The sequence below is a fragment of the Pieris brassicae genome, chromosome 6 (assembly GCF_905147105.1).
Source record: "Pieris brassicae chromosome 6, ilPieBrab1.1, whole genome shotgun sequence".
NCBI classification, from domain to species: Eukaryota; Metazoa; Arthropoda; class Insecta; order Lepidoptera; family Pieridae; genus Pieris; species Pieris brassicae.
Genome location: NC_059670.1, coordinates 1,345,836 through 1,364,236, shown reverse-complemented (window position 1 = coordinate 1,364,236; position 18,401 = coordinate 1,345,836). Strand labels below are relative to the sequence as shown.

Sequence of the window (18,401 nt, the reverse complement as noted above, 5' to 3'; positions counted from 1 at the left end):
CAAAATAGTTCGTCTAGTATGGAAAGTCTAGTCTAGTGCAAAGCGTAATATAGAAAGTTAATATTGGTAAAATAATTAACAACGTTTAATAAAAAGTAAACCACAATTTGAAAAACATTATAAAGTTTATTTTAACATAACTGAAATTCTTTCATGAAATTTTAAGAATTTATACTGACTCACTTGACAAACGACACATAATTACTTTTACGAATTTAAATTATGCAACGTAATTGTATAAAGAGGCAATAATATTATTTAAGTCACCGATAGACGTACTCTTTTGCATCGATTAACAATTAGACGAACTATTTTGCTTATAACTTCTTCGAATTTAAAACAGGATATGTATAAATTTAAAAAGCTAAAATAGTTTATTTGTTCATAATTAAATGGCATAAGTAACGCGACATGTGATACTAGAACAGCTTAATATTTTATCTCACATGAGAAAATTTCACACTAGACGAACTATTTTGCATCGGGGCTCGTATTGGCAGTATTCATCTTTATACATCTTTCATAGACGTGAACGTTGAAGCGAATACGTTTTAAATTTTAAACCGTTTCATGACACGCTTTAAACTTTTATAACCAAAATAAATGTTTTATTTAGAAGTTAATAAAAGTATAATTTTACACTGTAGGAAGTAAACTGATACATAACCAATTTGGCGTGGCCATGGGTAAAACAGTATCTCAGAGATAGACTGCGAATATATTGTATATTTTCTACATGTTCTATGATTAATAATTTAATGGAGTACAACATATTCTTAACCATTATGTCCCGGGTAGCAAATCTTTTTATTTATTTGCCATTTTCACAAGTGTATGCGCAAACAATTGCAATCATTATTGCGTCACTCACATACGGATGTCGATATGAAAGCTCACGGTGTTCAGGCACTGGTATCAAGCAACGCCAGGTTTATAATCACAGTTTTTGTTAGAAAGATCGTTTTTGTGTTATTAATTTTTCGGCTCCAGTACTTACATTCTAAACACTAAACTAATAACAGAAAAGACAAGTGGATTAGCTTTGTGAAGCAACTGGAGTCTGTAGTCACAAGTAGAACAACTTTCTCCAGCAAACAGGTAGAAACACAAATCATTAAATATATAATGGTATTTGAATGCCATTTACAAATATATTTCAGGTTTTACTCCATGTCGCCAAGGATATAGATTTCATTGATTTTTCCATCTGCAAATTAAGATATTTTCTGTTTAAATCAATCGAAATATTGACTATAAGTAGGCCCAACTGCGCATAGATTACAGACCAGTTTGAAGTACCTTTTTATTTATATTTAGTTTATGGGTTTTTATGACTGTTATTTTCAAAAACTTCATAATTTGAGGTTGACAATGCTCTCGCAAGAATTCGGGCAGTGTAAATGTAAGAATTATAGTTGAGATTTTCAATAGGGAGTCTAAAAACCAATCAGTGGCGCTACAACCTTTTAGGTCTGTTTTCCTTCACCCAATGAGCGTGTGTTACATTCGCACATAGAAAGTCGATCGGTGCAAAGCCGGGGATCGAACCTACAACGTCAGGTATGAGAGTCGCACCCTGAAGCCTCTTAGCCAACAATTCTATTTTGATAGTACTATTGCAAGGCTAATTCTCGATGCTAAATCTGAGTCAAACTGTTCACTGGCGACGTCCAGAGGTTGTCTTTTATTAAATGACAGTCTTAATTTTTTTCGGTACAACAACAACAAATTGAGACTAATTGATTTTGGTCTGTCACTGAATGAGATGAATGTTCTTGGTGTCACACTTCACTTGAGCCTATCGTTAGATTATATATGCTACTGATTTATTTCTGGTTTTTGGAATTATTTATGATGTATAAGGTAGAGAGACGGAAATTTATATCCGTTTGAACGTTTTCCTTGCCATTTTATATTGACTTTATTCAATAGTCATAATGATTAAAATTATTTACTAAGGATTAGATAACTTTGGGTACGGCTTATTTAAAATCTTGATAAGTGATACTGTTATTGAAATGATAAATATAATTTGATACGATTTTTATTTGTCGTTTGTTTTTATTTATTTTAATTTGCAACAAACTTCACAAGTATTACAATCAGATATTTAATTTATTTATAAAAAGCAATTCTGTCCTAACCGGTGACCCTAAATTGACAATAATGCACAGCAAGTGAATAAAATTTACACACTTAACAAAACCAAACAAAAAATTACGTAGTAAATTATATAAAAAATGTACGATCTACGACAATAAGCGACGGACGATGTTGCCTTCCGTACCCATTAGCCACCGCCACTGGGGTGCTATATTCATCATTAGTAAGGCCAATTCTTGAAACCAGCTGCATCATATGGTCCCCTTATAAAAGGTATTATAGGGATATGATTGAGAGGGTACAGAAAAAGTTCCTTAGAAATTTGTATAAAAGAAGGTCCAATTTTTTTCCTTACCTCTACCCTACTAAATTCTTGATGGGGGTTTTAGGGTACAATTCATTAGAACTTCGTAGAGATTTAGCTATAATAAAATTTGGTTTAAGCGTAATTAAAAACGAGACGGAAAGCGCATACTTGCTGGGAGAGATCATAGATCATAGAGACTGTACGTTCCGGACAATTAGTACCGCTGCCGGAAACATAACCTTTTTGGTGTGCGTTCGGCTCGCACTGTCCAGCGTCAATAAGCTCCCATTCCTCAGTTACTCTAGCTGCTTAATGGGTTTCTCTAATCTTCACCGGAGAGCGACCTGTTTGTGAAGCTTATGGGGGTAATATACTATGGCTTAAAAATGTACTTGGAAAAGATTACAGGATAGCAGGAGGTTTACTGCCAATTTTGTAAATAGCTTAATTGTATTTTATTTTAATGTTATGTTACTCTTAGTTTAGAATTGGCCATGCATGGGCTGTAAATAAATTGGGCATGTAACGAAACTGTGTTCTATATTAGTTCTATTTTACGTTATCCTAACTGTGGATGGGAATTACTTGTGGATACGCAGATTAATAAAGGACTTGGGTACTCAATACTGTAGTTTATATTTTCCCCAATACTAATCCGCGTCCACACGCGATCGCAGTGCGCAGTAACTGCCGATCGCTAGTTCATAATTCTCTTTCATACATCAAAACGCTTACTCGACAAATTCATGCTTACACGTGTCCCTACAGGCACATTGCAGCCAAGGTACTCTAGTACTGCCGGATTACTGTCCTTGCCATATGGGAATTTTATCAAGTACATCACAAGCATACAACAATACAATATATTTTAGCGAGCAGGTTTGTTTGAGGAAATAAATCAGATAAAAATTTTACCGTTTGAGGAAACCCGTTGCGATGAATTGAGGATCACCGACGTACATAATATCTCTACAGGAAACTTTTTGCAAAACCTCTGACGTAATCAACATGACATGGCTTTTAAACAGAATACAGTGTAAACTATATGTAATGACACTGAAGGGACTGTGTTGTTTATGGCGTTATAGATAGTTCTCGTTAAATGGAGAGAAGAAAAAAGGAATAGATAATCAATGACTCCTACACTTGTACACTATTGTTGACCATGAGTTATTACTCAGTGTACAAGTGCAAGCAATCCCAATTTGTAAACAAAAGAACTAATTTCCGACCGTATACCGACCGACAGTCGAGTGTATTGTGGGCTAGGATAGTAAAGCGACAAAAGAACGTACACAGCTGCGCAGTTTTTACTAATTGTAGCAAGTTAAAAAACACAGGAGGCTGATCACCTACTTGCCTATTAGATTGACAAAAGGTCATGAAACAGATTCATAAATCAGAGGCCGTGACGTAGACACGTTGTACCCCCACTGCTTTTTTTTAAAATTAAAATGACTATAATATCGGTAATGATTGTGTAAAAGTCTTGCCACATTGTATCAAATTACCTTTGGAAAGATAGTTGATTATATAATAAATGTTCGAGGAACTTTTATAACGCCATTAAGCCAGTAAGCTGCGTTTATGAATCATAACAGACTTACTATATGCTATGTGGGTTAAGCAAAAGAGGTTACTGACCCTGAGGCGAAACAAAATTAAATGCTCTCGTTCGTACAAATGTTTTTATGAAGGAAAAATTTATTTGGTCTTAATGTTTTAAACTAATTGTTATGGTTATGGCACAATACCATACGCAATCCGATTTTGGAATGTGAACGGCCTCAAAACAATAGCACTAATAAATCAAACGACCATTGAGATCTTTCACTCCATAAGATACAGCACAATGTTCAGGATAGCTTTGTTAACGTGTGAACGTTATAATTTTAATTATTTTTCAACTTGTATATACCTAGGTCTAAACCAGCTTTTTACGTCAGTTACATTTTATTTATCAAATAATGAATGTCTCATTCCAAATTTAACAATACTGAACATGATAATTTTGGCATTCTGGTTTAATCTGATTTTAATTATTCAGTTGTGTTTAAGTCTCAATTTCTTCTCAAATAAATTAATGATTCACTCAAAACTTCTCATGTCAGCTCATGTCGTTGAAGGGATTGGGAATTCTGGTTTTACGTACGTAGTGTTTACTTATTTGATTCAGACAAACCAACTTCCATACAATATTAGGATTAGTTACTTATTTAAATTTGAGCAGTAACTTAGAGTGCGTCTCTCATCCCTGAGGCTCGAAACTCGGTCTACCAATGGAGTTGATATCTAAGACAAGAAACTATCGCGACAGTACCTATAACAAAAATTAGACGGCGTCTGCTAGGCACAGCAAGGTCAGCACAGCATCCTATTCGGGAAAAATAATGATCACGAAACAGATACAACTCTGACGCCAGGACCAAAGGTCGGCGCAAGGTTTTGTATTTTTTTTGTTAAATTTTACCGCGCACACAAAAAATTTACAAAACGGTCACAAACGGGTTTTACTCTTAAAATATAAAAATATTTACAAAATAAATATTTTATCGCGATCTATAGATGGAAACAGTTGGTTGCCAATACTATTCATAGCGTTAATTCACAATCAATGACATAAGTGACGATATAGTATACATAAACTCAAAATATAAAGAGGAAACATTTTGTATATTACAGGTTAACTGTAGGTATTGACCAGTAACAGATCACCAGCCTTCCATCGCGTACAGAAATTATCCAAAGACGTCACTGCAAGTGATTAAACAAAGGTTAATAAAAATAAAAATCAAGCATTAATGGTTGTGGGTGTGTGATCTTTAAGTAGTGTGTAAAAAGTTAATTTAATTCATCAAATAGTTATTGATAACAAAGTTTCTATTGAATCGTAATCAAGGTTTTTAGAGATGTAGACACAGCTATTTTATTTTGATAGCATCTTAAGGAAGAATTTGTACAAGTTTATTGTACAAAAATGACCCAAAGAAGGCGAAAAAATTATGCGAATGTTGACAGTGAAATAGATTTGTTTTGCAAATTGTGGCCTTACGCCGTTTGCTAGTTAGTGTGCTCAAACGTTAAATGGGAATGTAACTTTAAGATAACATTTAAGATAAATGTTTATCTTATTGTAAGGACACATTGTCGAATACATTGTATAAAGTGCAATAGTTGAATACAGATAGGGGTGTACGGCGCCTGTTTGAGCACGTTGCTCTATTTAGGTCATTGAGGTGACTTTTGGCCCAACCTACCTATTTATCAATACAATAACTAAGTATCGAATTTATGAATGCAATATAACTTCAAAGAAGTGAATCTTATAATATTTTGAGAAAGAATATTCAAGTGGTTTATTCGTCATCATAGTATATTTATTTGCATCCTCCGCTACCTAAAGCATAGATTTAATTCATCAGTTATTTGCATATTTATTGAAAATACTATCTATATACAAATTAAGATAACAAAAATATCGACTTGTGATTGTGACGCTGCAGTTAAAGGTGAAAATTATTCCGAGACTTATACTGTGCGCAATTTTGTGGTTAGATAAGGTGCATGAGCGTTAATAATATAAGATTAGGCTAAGTTAGTTTTGAAAGACAAAGCAAAGTAGATTGTAAGAGTAGGGTGAGTGTTGTGTATGAGGTGTATATGAATTGCAGCTAATCTTACAAAATTATCAAAGTATGTAGTAGCACAAAACTAGTCGCGTTTGAATTGATCAAGTGGTTCTTATCTGTTATGTAAGATGTTTGGGTCACCTTAATTTTTCCAAATAAATGTTTTCTAATGCAACACATCTAATACCCTTCAGACTTAGCAAATTACTTTTAATCGAATAAAGTAATTTATTGTTTTAATATTCAAATATTTACTTTACTTCTTTAAGTGTTTTAATTTTAGCTTTTTCATTTAATAGTATGATGGGGTTAAAGTAAGTGACTATAGTTTCCTTTAAGTCTACGTAAATATTAATATCATTTTTAACATCTCAAACAAGATTTTACCTACATAGAGATTTCTACACAAATTTAAATTCTGAAGATTTTTGCGCTTCTGTTAAGTTTAAAAAATACGGCCACTGATTTCTTTGACCGACTTTGTACTGAGGACTGATAGTCTGGAGATGATAAGATGAAGATATTCGAAAGCATGAAATCCTCTGTCTAAATACATGATATTATCACATAGGGACCACTTATTTGCGAATATCGTATCAAAATCGTAGATACAATTTCTAAGATGAGTTTATTTATTAATAAATCCTAAAACAACGTGCATGTTTAAAGATACGAGAAAAATATGACATTTTACAGGCATTCGCATAAATTTTATTAGATGATGGAAGGTACATAAATATAGACAAAACAGTAAAATCTTAAATCCCTTTAAGACTTATGAGAGTAAACAAGAGTTAGTAAATTAGCTGGTAGCTTGGAAATTCTGACAAAAAATCTTTCTGGTAAGAATATTAAGATAAAAGCTGATTAATATCTATATCTGCAGCTCCATGCTGTCTAAAGGGTTTCACATTATATACATACCACATTATATTTGACTAGAAATACCTCATTACAATGAAAGACCGAACGTAGACAAAATGGCGGACATAAGACCACAATTAATAATACTGAAAATAAACGTTTTGGAAAGTTAATATAATCAAACTTTAGTGATAGCCGGGTTAAGTTAACGTTAAAAATTTTGATATAAAAGGTTATTAAGAATGATAGCATTTGTATGTTTTTGTTTGAATTTCTAGATAAAGTATGCGTTATAATTAAAAAATGCAACTTGCAATTTTAACGTCAAATGGTTCATTTTAAGACACGTCCAGTTAGAAGCCTCCTTCTTGGAGTTTTTCAAGTCGGGTAAAAATAGCTTGATAAGATTTAGGATCAAAAATAAAAGATTTTTATCTACGTTTGATTTAATACATTACATGTTTAAAATGTAAAAGTACTAATTCATTATAAAGCCCGTAGGTAACAGTGATTTTTGTAAGTACTTAAAATTAGATCAATTTGTTAGAAATTACGCAAACAATTGAAACACGATAGTTCGAGTTAGGGCTTATGGGTGACACCAATATTGTAAAATAACCTTAATCCCGAAGCTCCACAAAAACAGTCAAATTACTTTGTAGTAAAAAAACTGGGGCCACAACATATTCTTTTGACTTCAATTTCAATATCAACTTCGTGAACTTTTGTGACGGGCTAACATGTGTCTCGGTAGGAATATAAAAAATTGTATTCAATTTTGAAAATGGTTGTTCCAAATCTTAAAATATGTATCAGTGACCGTGTTTTTATTAACCTTTTTGTTCAATGTATTACAGCGACCGTAGTCCAAGGCTATTTTTCAAACAAATTATGTTTGTGAATTATTCAAGTAGTATTAATATTTCAAAAGGCTGTTTTTTTATTCGAATATATTTAAATTTTAAATTGAATGTCTTCAATTCGAAACTGTAAATCAGTCGTCGTGTTTTGACGGGAAAACAAAACACTAAAGAGTGCCAAGTTTATGAAACCCAGCTTTGATTGAGTTTATTTTATATTAATCGAAATAAACTGTCGATTGAAATCTAAGTAGTCTGTTATAAGTGTAATGTAATTTAAATAACGTGTTGACGCAGAGGTCATGCAATTGTAATGTTGTCGTGTGTTTAAATTTTATTTCACGATTTAATTACTCATGAAGTAATAATATAAAGAGTTTTAAGTTATATGGAATTAAAATTGTGTTTTTTGTTACAGTTATCTTGTGTCTGGGGACGCCGACGGCAAATGCTATATTTGGGATTGGAAAACAACGAAGTTGTATAAAAAATGGAAAGCGCATGACGGCGTCTGCATTACCTCTCTTTGGCATCCTCATGAACCCAGCAGATTACTTACTGCCGGTTGGGATGGCGTTATTAAGTATTGGGATTAAATAATACAACATATGCGACACCAGTATTTTATTTCCCCTAACATTAAATGTTAAAACCGTGAACCATAAATAAAATTCTCAAATAAACTATACAATATTTAACATTTTGTCATAATAGCAGTAATGAAGCGTTAACGTTATAGCAGTAATGAAGCGTTAACGTTATGTAGCGATCATAGGGTACTTGAAGGTCTCCTCGTAAGGCATATCGACCTTGTACTCCATGCTGCACTCGCGACAAGTTCCGTTCACCAAGAATTGATTGAAGCTTATATTATTTTCATGGAATGATTCGATTAGGGCAGTGACCAAGCTGTCAATCATCTCGGGAGTGTGGTAGGGGCCCGGCGCGAAGCGGAGTCGCTCAGCGCCTCGCGCGACCGTAGGATAATTGATAGCCTGCACGTAGTGTCCCCTCTTCATGAGGGATTCAGCGACAAGGGCCACTTTGTCGGCTCCGGTTATAGGCACCGGCACAATGTGACTCACGGAAGGCATCTGCGGAAGTCCCGCAACTAGAAGGGACAGTTTCAAATAACGTACGATTGCTTGGTGTTTAGCACGCAAACTCCTTCCTTCCTCTCCAGCTAGAAGTCTAATAGCTGCCAGCGAGCCTGCTAACACCGGTGGTGGAAGTGCAGTTGTAAAGATGAATCCCGGTGCTAAAGACCGGACAGTGTCCACCAGTAATGAAGACCCTGCTATGTAACCCCCAACGTTTCCATAAGCCTTACCCAAAGTACCAGAAACTATGTCAATCATATGCTCAATACCCCTTTCCTCTCCGATACCGGCCCCATGTTTCCCATACAAGCCAACTGCATGAACTTCATCTACAAATGTTAACGCTCCATACTCATGAGCAACTTGACACATTTCCTCTAATGGACAAATAGCTCCACTCATTGAGTGAACAGTCTCAAATACGACTAGTTTAGGTACACCTTCAGGTGATTTAGAGAGAAGTTCTTTTAAATGGTTAGGATCGTTGTGCCTAAATATGTGCTTTGGAGCCCTACTGTTCCTTATGCCCTGTATCATAGAGGCATGGTTGCCTGCATCTGAATACACAACACACCCAGGTAGTATCTTGGCTAATGTAGAGAGTGTTGCATCATTGGCAACAAAACATGAGCTGAATATAAGAGCTGCAGGCTTTTTATGAAGTTTAGCTATTTCTAGTTCTAGTTTTTCAGTCATTTGTGAGTTACCAGCAATGTTGCGGGTTCCACCGGCTCCTGTACCATAAGACTTGATCGATGAAATTGCAGCATCTTGTACAGTGGGGTGTCGTGAGGCACCAAGGTAATCGTTGGCGCACCACACCGTCACACGGCGGTTATCGAGGCCTTCTAACGCCTGAGGATACATACCGTCCGCGGCTAACCGAGACACCTTCTTAAAGACTCGGTAAGAGTAGTCCCTTTTCTTCGCGCTGATCTGTTCATTGAAGAACTTATCGTAAGAGTAGGGGCGTGCGCTTTCCACAATGTCCTCGGTCATCTCTTTAGGAGCATCCGCAACGATGGTGTTGGTATTTTGAATGAACGGACATTTCGTTTCGTCTTGACCCAGAGTGCGGAAATTTCTTGAAATTATTGGGCAAAAGTTGCCGTACTGTTTCATCAGTACGCTGCCATAATTTCTTACGAAGGCTTGGTTGAGGGAACCCATGAATGGACAGGGCATTTTATGTAATCAATGACACTCGCTCGTTACACTTATGACACAAAGTACGGTGGGGTCAACACTTGTTTTGAGATTTCGTAGAACGTTGGCTCGCACTGTAGCCGAACGCCTCGATGATTAGAGATTATACTGAAGTTTCAACACACTGCACGCTTCATTTATAAGATCGGTGTCGTCATATCGATTACGGTCGACTAAATGATTGTAAACTTCAACTCCACGTACAATTTTTATTTTGATTCATTACTAAAAATGTTGCTATAGTAAATTGACTGAAATGTCAAAATATGGTATAAAGAAATAGCCGTTTTTGACTTCTAAAATAAAGGCGAATTTGTTCATTTTAATTTATATCATTTTTTGTAGATTATATTAAATATTATAAGAATGTTACGGTTACATTACACATTAAAATTCTATCATGATTATTATTTCATGGCAACTTCAATGGTTGATGCGTCTGACAATCAGCTGATTTTATATAAATTGAAATAGTTGTACCAACAACTACCACTTTGCATTGTATATAAATATATCTTAATTCTTTCAAGCATAATATTATTTTTTTAATTTGTAGTTAATGACACTAAAAATGCAGGTATTTTTAAAAACAAGACAGTGAGGACAAAGTAAGAAATGCTCTTAGATATATTATATTCGTATCCGATTAAAGTCCTTGTGTAAAACGATATTCAAATAAGTTCAACTATCATTTATCAAATGTCATAAGATTGACAATTATCATATTTTGAATTTTTTTTAATTTTTTTTGTGATTTGGGTTATCAACACCGAAAGTTGTGATAATAAAAAATATTAATGAAGTAAATACCCAATATGTTTACGTTAAATAACCACCTGGAATTGAGACGCGTAACAATATCTAGTTTACTCACATGCATTTATTTACCGAGCATAATAAGCGTGATCTCCTATAAAGGTATATTGTATTCCGTAGGAAGCGGTTCATCATTTTATATATTGGTGCTAATATTCATAGCAGAACTGATAAAATCATTCTATCTTAGTTCTTACAATGAAACCCAATCAAAAAAGAACAAGGCGAAGATCAGAGTGAGTGACATAGTTAAGGGTTTTGGCTTCTTGCTGGGTGTAACGTTTTGTTTTTTTCTGGGAATAATTTTGTTTGGAGCGCCTGTTTTAGACAAACACGAAGAGACATTAATGTTATCCAGTTTACTGATGTTACTGTCAGTTTTCCCCTTAGTGGCCCACACTGGAGTTGAATTAGCAATGCAACTTTTATTTGGAGTAAAACATTTTACAAAAGATACAATAATTGCGATGTTGGTGAATAACGCGTTACTATGTGTGTGCGGAGCCTGGATGGGTGCAGTTGTGATACCATTGGATTGGAACACTCCATGGCAACAGTGGCCTATACCATGCTATCTTGGAGCTATTGGTGGATATCTCTTATCAAATGTTTTGACTGTATTAAAAGTGACAATGATGTCAGCAAGTCATAAATATACATTTCTTAATTTCTTTGTAAATATAATTAACAAATTACATGTTTCCAAGTAAATAAATTGGTATTTGATAAATTCAAAGTACAGTGTAAACTCTATATAACAACACTGAAGGACTGCATTTTATGGCATTATAGAGTTGTTGTTAAATGGACAGAATAAAAATTAGAATCGGAAAAAGTCTGAAATACAGACTAGTGTTAGTAGTTATGAACATATAAAATAATCTTATTTGAATGCTATTGTAATAAATTTGCTTGGTGGAGGCTCAGGCTCATCCATCTCCTTGTTATTGATCCTCAGTGTTTCTCACTGAATCCAAACTGTCTTAGTGTGTGAGTGACGTGACTTATTTATGGAAGATTTCCCCTCACTTATCTTCTGTCCCTGTTCTATTGCACATTTCAGTAAATGTTTTCACTAATACACGGTGATTTTATTTTACTAGCCATGTTTAGAGTTTAAAAGTTGGTGAGCAACTTATAGAGAAATATAAGAATATGGTAACTTATACATAATTCATGACTCTTACTTATTACTCATGGTCAACAACACTCGTGCATGTACATGCACGTGGCAAAGAATACCAATTTGTAAATTAAAGACTAAATTTCTTACTTAGTTTGTATGCATTATGCTGACAGTCGAGTTTATCGCATGCTGGGATCATAAAGCTACAATTTTTTTTTTAGTAATTTTAGCAATTTAAAAGTTGTCTTTATTGAGTGGGTGTAATGCTATGTAGAGTGTATCATTGTATGGGAGAGAAGCTAAACCAAACAAAGCCAATGGATTTTGACACTAGGTTGTTGTTAAAGCAAGTGAAGTTACTTGGAGTTTACACTATATTTAAATTAAATTAATAAAGTTTGGTAGGTATATGAAGCTGATTACAACAAACAGTATTACTTAAAATGCAAATACAATTGTTTAAGAGTTACTTGTGCCATTTAAGATGTAAAGGGTTCACCATAGTATCCATAATAATAAAATCCTTTTTCAATGTTTTATTAAATTTGCAATTGTTCAGTTTAAGAATTACACTCATTAAATTCTTTGGGTATAGCTGTTAAAGTTATGGTTACGAGGAACTTAAAAGTAATAAGTTTTAAAATTAATTACATAAGGTTAATTAAAATTTATTCTCATTCAGTTGAGGAAATAAAAAGCAACAAATAGTAAATTAACAATTTAATTTTGTGTTTGTCAAATATTTACAAGTTCTATTCAACACTAGAATTATAAAATATTAAACTTAACCAATCTTGATCACATTGTTTTCTATACATTAGCAATTAGCAATATAATTTACACAACATGCTTGCTGTATTTTTGATAAAAAATTTAACAATTGGACTTGACACAATTTACTCGAATAGTCAAAGGCTATTCCAACCTGCCGGCTACTTAAAATCCACGATATTTTACTTGTGAACGGTGACAACAACGTTGAGTAGCTTTTACATTTGGCAGCATTGATCATATAATTTTTTAATAGAAAAATGAAGCGCTTGAATTTATACATTGTAACGACACTTCAAAAAGCTCTTAACACACATCTAAGGCCATTAAAAACTTACTAATTAACACACAATATAAATTCTCGTTCACCGAAACAACAAACAAACATACAAATTGGTCTCCACATCTAAAGTGAAAATTTCGGAATAAGCAAAAATATTCATAGCTATAGAATTAATGTATTAACCGTGGCACATATTGTTCATATAAACAGCTATTCGAAAATGTTTTCTACTATAAAGTCAGATATAAAATATGTTTTCAATTCCATACAAAGAAGTTCCAGACAAGTTTCCTTTAATTAAGAGAATCTTAGTATTAAAAGAGTTTTAGTGCATTCAAAGATACATTATATTAGAATTTTTAAAATAAATGAAGGTTAAACGTTATTAAAGATTATTATGATAAAACTAATTTTGTTTTACTTACATCTCTCATTCACATTGTAAAAATAAAATATATATCAGCACCTTATAAAAAAATATTTATTGCTCAGTTCGACAAAACATTTAATGTGTGATATTAAGACACGGTAACACATTTCAATAAATCTTTTTTGGAAGATTTCCAAAAATCTTGCATCTTTGAGGGTCATCATATATTTTTAATAAAGTCTTAGCGTTCTACTCCTTACGACTTAAGACTGCAACATGATAATTTATTTAAAATCTGCTTAACATATAAAATGCACCACTTATACTATATCCTATACAATACTACAAATTAATTATTAACATGGAATAACGGATTTATAGGCCATATGTCATGTATGGAAAAATTTTGCAAATGTGTTGATTAGCCTGGCGTAATTAAAAAAATAGATGTTTAAACAGGCTTTTTTTAATCCCAATTCTACTGACCAAGTAGTTTCTAGTTCTCAAAATCTCTAACAAAATATGGCAGTGTGTTCTTTAATATAAATACAACACAGTTTTTTATGGGATACTATGAAGTACTGATTACTAATCAAATTACAATGCTTTTATTTAATCTGTGCATATGTATTTGAGTTTAGAATAATTAACATTTGAATTAAAATGCGAGTGGTCTTCGTCTAGTCATATCTTCGTTCGAAATTTAAAAATTAAAAGTTCAGTAAAGAAAAGCATAGATTTAAAAGTCAGCGATGACGCCGTCGCATCATCACAGATTATAAAAATAGCAACAGACATTATTGAGTCAGAAATATTTTGGTCAGTGTGTGACGTCACTTAATCCATAGAGTTACGTGTTATTTGTTTCAGGTTGGAAGTAGTGCATGCCGTTTATCTGAAACAAAATAAATTTAAAATTTCAATACTTAGGTGGAATTAAAATAAATAGCCTATGTTACTCATATATAATGTAGCCTGTTAATATTTTAAAATAGGTCCTGTAATTTTTACATAAATTTATGTTACATAAATGTAAAAATAAAAAAATCTTTTCTCTTCCTATCCAATAAATATGTCGCTACCAACTACTTTAATTAGCCGATCAATCAAGTCCTGCAAGATGTTCAGCCAGTTGATCAAACACCTCAATCAACAACAAAACCAAATGACTTGGATCGATGAGGTTTCATTACTTGCCTAGTCTGTTGTCTATTAATTTAAATTTAGTTCCACTTTCTGCTACTGTCAAACGTCGAAACGAAACTCTAACTACCAATATGGCGTTGGCAAACCACAACTTTTATGGTGTTTTTTTAAAGTTTAATGAATAACAATAAGTACAATGGAAGAGTGTAGTGACAAAAATAATGTGAATTAAGCTATGACTGACTCGAGCAATATCATTTATAAAGAAATATTTTTAATGTCAGGTGTTTTTTTTTTTATTTCAAACGCTACGACTAAATATTTTTAACGGCTTATTAATCTAGTTGGCTGCTACATATATATCCTATTGTATATTATTATTGATAATGCCACCACAAAATGTTATCATTTTTCTTGGATTAGGTTAAATATAATCCCGCCTTAATAAATATCATTCTAAATGAAACGTTTTAACTAAAGTCTTCTGTCTCTCTTCGTCACAATATGTCAGAAAGAGACGAAAGATTACTTCAATTAATACAGTGAGACCAATGAATTAGTACCGTCATGTCGTATTCCGTGACGAAGGCAGGCACGTCGAGCTGATGCGGCTGCATGACGCTGTAGAGGTACTCCACTCCGGGGAGATTGTGCACCTTCGCCTTGATGGCCGGAGCCATGAACGTCGTGAACCACCACGTCATCATCTGGATAGCCGAATGTGGGTTATCATTTGGATCACACACATTTTTACAATTCAAATATTTTTCATCTGATGTTGTGATCGGATCTTAAATAACTGTTTAAAATTAGGTTAATTTCAACAAAGGGAACGATCGCAGTCCTTCTTCAAAATCGGTTGAGTAGTTATTGGTATACAAGTACGCTGAGAGTATAATTTCTGGAGTGCCATGTATAGTATACATACAAAATATTATGTAATATTAAAAATTTCTCTAAAATTTGAATCTAAAATCTAATTAAGAAAGCTGTTAATGAATTCCACGTTCCAATTAAAAAAATTAACAAAATATTTTTTTTTTTTATAAAATAGGGGGCAAACGGGCAGGAGGCTCACCTGATGTTAAGTGATACCGCCGCCCGTGGACACTCTCAATGCCAGAGGGCTCGCGAGTGCGTTGCCGACCTTTTAAGAATTTGTACGCTCTTTTCTTGAAGGACCCTAAGTCGAATTGGTTCGGAAATACTACAGTGGGCAGCTGGTTCCACTTAGCGGTGGTGCGCGGCAAAAGTTGCTTTGAAAAACGCTCAGTTGTGGAACGACGGACGTCGAGGTGATACGGATGGTATTTTGTATTTTGCCTTGACGTCCGATAATGAAACTCAGCTGCAGGTATTAGACCGAATAACTCCTCTGAATAATTATTAACATAACTCAAAGCTTTCTTTTAAGATATCAAAGCCATCTCGATTTTAAAAGCGCGGAAAGGTCCAGTGGTAACCTAACTTCTGGTCCAATGCTTACTATACGTCCTACTTCGTTGACGCCTTGTCTACCCAGATCTTCTAACTAAAGTTTAATTTTCTGACTCTAGACGGAGAACAAGACATACTACTCTTTTCCCGATTAATACAATTAAAAATAACTTTTCTCGTAACGCCCCCTTAAAAAATATTTTCCCAGTATAAAATTTAATATCCCAATTCGACATTTTTTATAATACAACTCCTACAATATACAAAATATTAAACAACTAACACATATCTTCTCACATACACACACACAGCCACATACGTTCACACAGATAACCATAAGTTAACATAATACATAAGTATGATGTATTACAAGGCTAGTTCTTTGTTAAGATAGTTTGGTTTTGTAATTTTTGTAAAAACAAAAGAAAAATGCCAACAATTTAACTACACGATTATTAGCAAATAATGTATTAAATGACCCTGAAAATAATAAATCAGTGTTACCATGTCTCATATACTATCGGAAAAGTTCGGTAACCTGACGTAATAATTGTTTAATACCCAACTTCTAGTACATATTTATTATTTATAGTTCGTATAATATTGTTATATTACGTACATACCGCCCCCGCAAACTTCGTACTTAGCCTACCTTTTTAGTATTGTACGAGCCAAGGCTGTTTTATGAACTCAAACTCAAAATAACTCTATCCAAGTACACTTATAAACGTCCACAGAAAAGATGTTAAATTGATTTTAAATTCACATTTACAACCAGATCGCAAATCAAGGGCGTAGAGCGAGCAAGAACTGGCAAGAAACTCTCCGCCACTCTTTTTGATCGCTAAGTATTGAGTCATACTAATTGTTTGAAACAATACGCCCCGAGAGTATAGCAAGACGAAGACACTTTCGTACATGTGGAACATTTGGTCGTGCTACTCCATTTATCCCGGAAAAGCCTTCATTACTAACCCTATCTTTCTTAATAAATTAATATTCGAATTGGTTCAGCCTAGAGTTTCAAGGCTAAGAACATATTTTGCAATTAATTTTTTAAGATTGTGAGATTTTTGAAGTGAAACTTCTTTATCGGCGTTGGAAAAAAATGAAAGTCACATTTTTCGGTTACGCGTCACATTTTTCCGTTACACGCCATCTTTTTCGCAGCCATAACAAAAATATATAATAACGACAACAATTATAGTAATAATTATATGAAAAATTAATGAAATTCTGTAATAATCTTAATAGTAATAAGGTAAAATTAAATAATTGTATTATTTGTATTCTATGATAATAAAAGCTTTTTATTAAACTTTATCTAATTTAACTTATAAGGTGTGTGTATAATTTGTTAAATTCAAAGAATGTGACTACAAAAGTTAATTTCGCAATATTTTCATATTTCGTTATAAATAATTTCCTAATAATAGCGCGTTTAACCAGTTCAAAAGAGCGTTAAAGATATATATCAGAATGAGCCTAGTATACTAAAATTAGGACGGCTGATTTTCATGTAAATAAAATACATCTTTTGTAATACGAAATAAAGCTCTTTAAACATTTTAAAACTTACTTTTGTCCAAAACGTGGGATGCACGATGTAGAAAGCTTTCAAGTTCTTCTTATATCTGAAAATAACAAATAAAATTAATAATATTTACGATTCATACATACGATCCGTTAGTTATGTTTATAAACTTATGAAATTAAGAAAACACTTTTTAAACGAATTGAAGCTAATTTAACTTAGTAAGTTTTTTCTTAATGTGTAAAAGCTACGTTAACAAAAGACAACTTATGGAATGTTAGCAATTGTTTTTTTTTTTAAATTCGTACGATTATAGTTTTTTTTCAATTAGAGCCGCCTCAGCCCAGTAGTCAAGCTTGCGGTCATTAGGTTTACTGTGGGTTCGTTCCCGACTAACCATTTTTATACCTGGGTCTGTGACTTTTGTCTCTGTTCCACGATCATAGTTGATTGATATGTCAGGGATGTGGCTTCGGTTAACCAAAAGCAATGTTTAAAAACATAACTGGTAATTCCAAGGCGTAGTAATTAGCATTATTAGTGTAATCTTGATAAAAATTAAATAAATTATTTCAACTGTATGCATATTTGGTACTGACTTGTAAGGCAGCACTGTGTAGACCTCCTTGAGCCATGAGAAGGGCGGATGGTTGGCGGATGAGGCCAGCGTGTGGAAGTACGCAATCACATAGTCCCCGCGCACAATTGGGTCTAGCAGTTTTATCAGGTAGAGCAGTGCCTGAAAAGCAAATTGCTACATAAGCCACACGAGCGTTTATCGTGAAGATGACACGAGAAAACATAAAATAGAACATATGTATTAAAATCGATAGGTCAGGCGTATTTGCT

At 33.5% G+C, this 18,401-nt stretch overlaps 4 protein-coding genes across 7 annotated transcripts in view; 2 read left to right on the top strand and 2 right to left on the bottom strand.

Annotated features, from left to right (window-relative positions):
• Positions 1-8,377, top strand: part of LOC123710829 (pre-mRNA-processing factor 17) — a 33,539-nt gene extending 25,162 nt beyond the window's left edge. The window contains exon 11 of the mRNA XM_045663076.1: positions 8,182-8,377. Within this exon, the coding sequence (XP_045519032.1) occupies positions 8,182-8,359 (178 nt within the window). The 3' untranslated portion in view covers positions 8,360-8,377. The remainder of the gene's footprint in view (positions 1-8,181) is intronic.
• On the bottom strand, positions 8,373-10,302 carry LOC123710830 (5-aminolevulinate synthase, erythroid-specific, mitochondrial). The gene has a single exon (XM_045663077.1). It carries the CDS (start codon positions 10,046-10,048, stop codon positions 8,522-8,524), a length of 1,527 nt encoding a protein of 508 aa, XP_045519033.1. The 5' UTR covers positions 10,049-10,302; the 3' UTR covers positions 8,373-8,521.
• A 498-nt stretch (positions 10,303-10,800) lies between these two features.
• Positions 10,801-11,966, top strand: LOC123711443 (phosphatidylinositol-glycan biosynthesis class F protein). The gene has a single exon (XM_045664039.1). The coding sequence runs from the start codon at positions 10,885-10,887 to the stop codon at positions 11,593-11,595; it is 711 nt and encodes a 236-aa protein (XP_045519995.1). The 5' UTR covers positions 10,801-10,884; the 3' UTR covers positions 11,596-11,966.
• A 750-nt stretch (positions 11,967-12,716) lies between these two features.
• Positions 12,717-18,401, bottom strand: part of LOC123711441 (protein GDAP2 homolog) — an 82,776-nt gene continuing 77,091 nt past the window's right edge. For all 4 annotated transcript variants that reach the window (XM_045664036.1, XM_045664037.1, XM_045664038.1 and 1 more), the window contains 4 exons: positions 18,152-18,291; positions 17,598-17,652; positions 15,145-15,288; positions 12,717-14,330 (listed from right to left, as the gene is read on the bottom strand). In XM_045664036.1, the coding sequence (XP_045519992.1) occupies positions 14,286-14,330; positions 15,145-15,288; positions 17,598-17,652; positions 18,152-18,291 (384 nt within the window). In that variant the 3' untranslated portion in view covers positions 12,717-14,285. The remainder of the gene's footprint in view (positions 14,331-15,144; positions 15,289-17,597; positions 17,653-18,151; positions 18,292-18,401) is intronic.

Coding starts and splice junctions, on each gene's coding strand:
- LOC123711443 (XM_045664039.1), top strand. CDS start 10,885: ATGTTTACGTTAAATAACCACCTGGAATTGAGACGCGTAACAATATCT.
- LOC123710830 (XM_045663077.1), bottom strand. CDS start 10,048: ATGCCCTGTCCATTCATGGGTTCCCTCAACCAAGCCTTCGTAAGAAAT.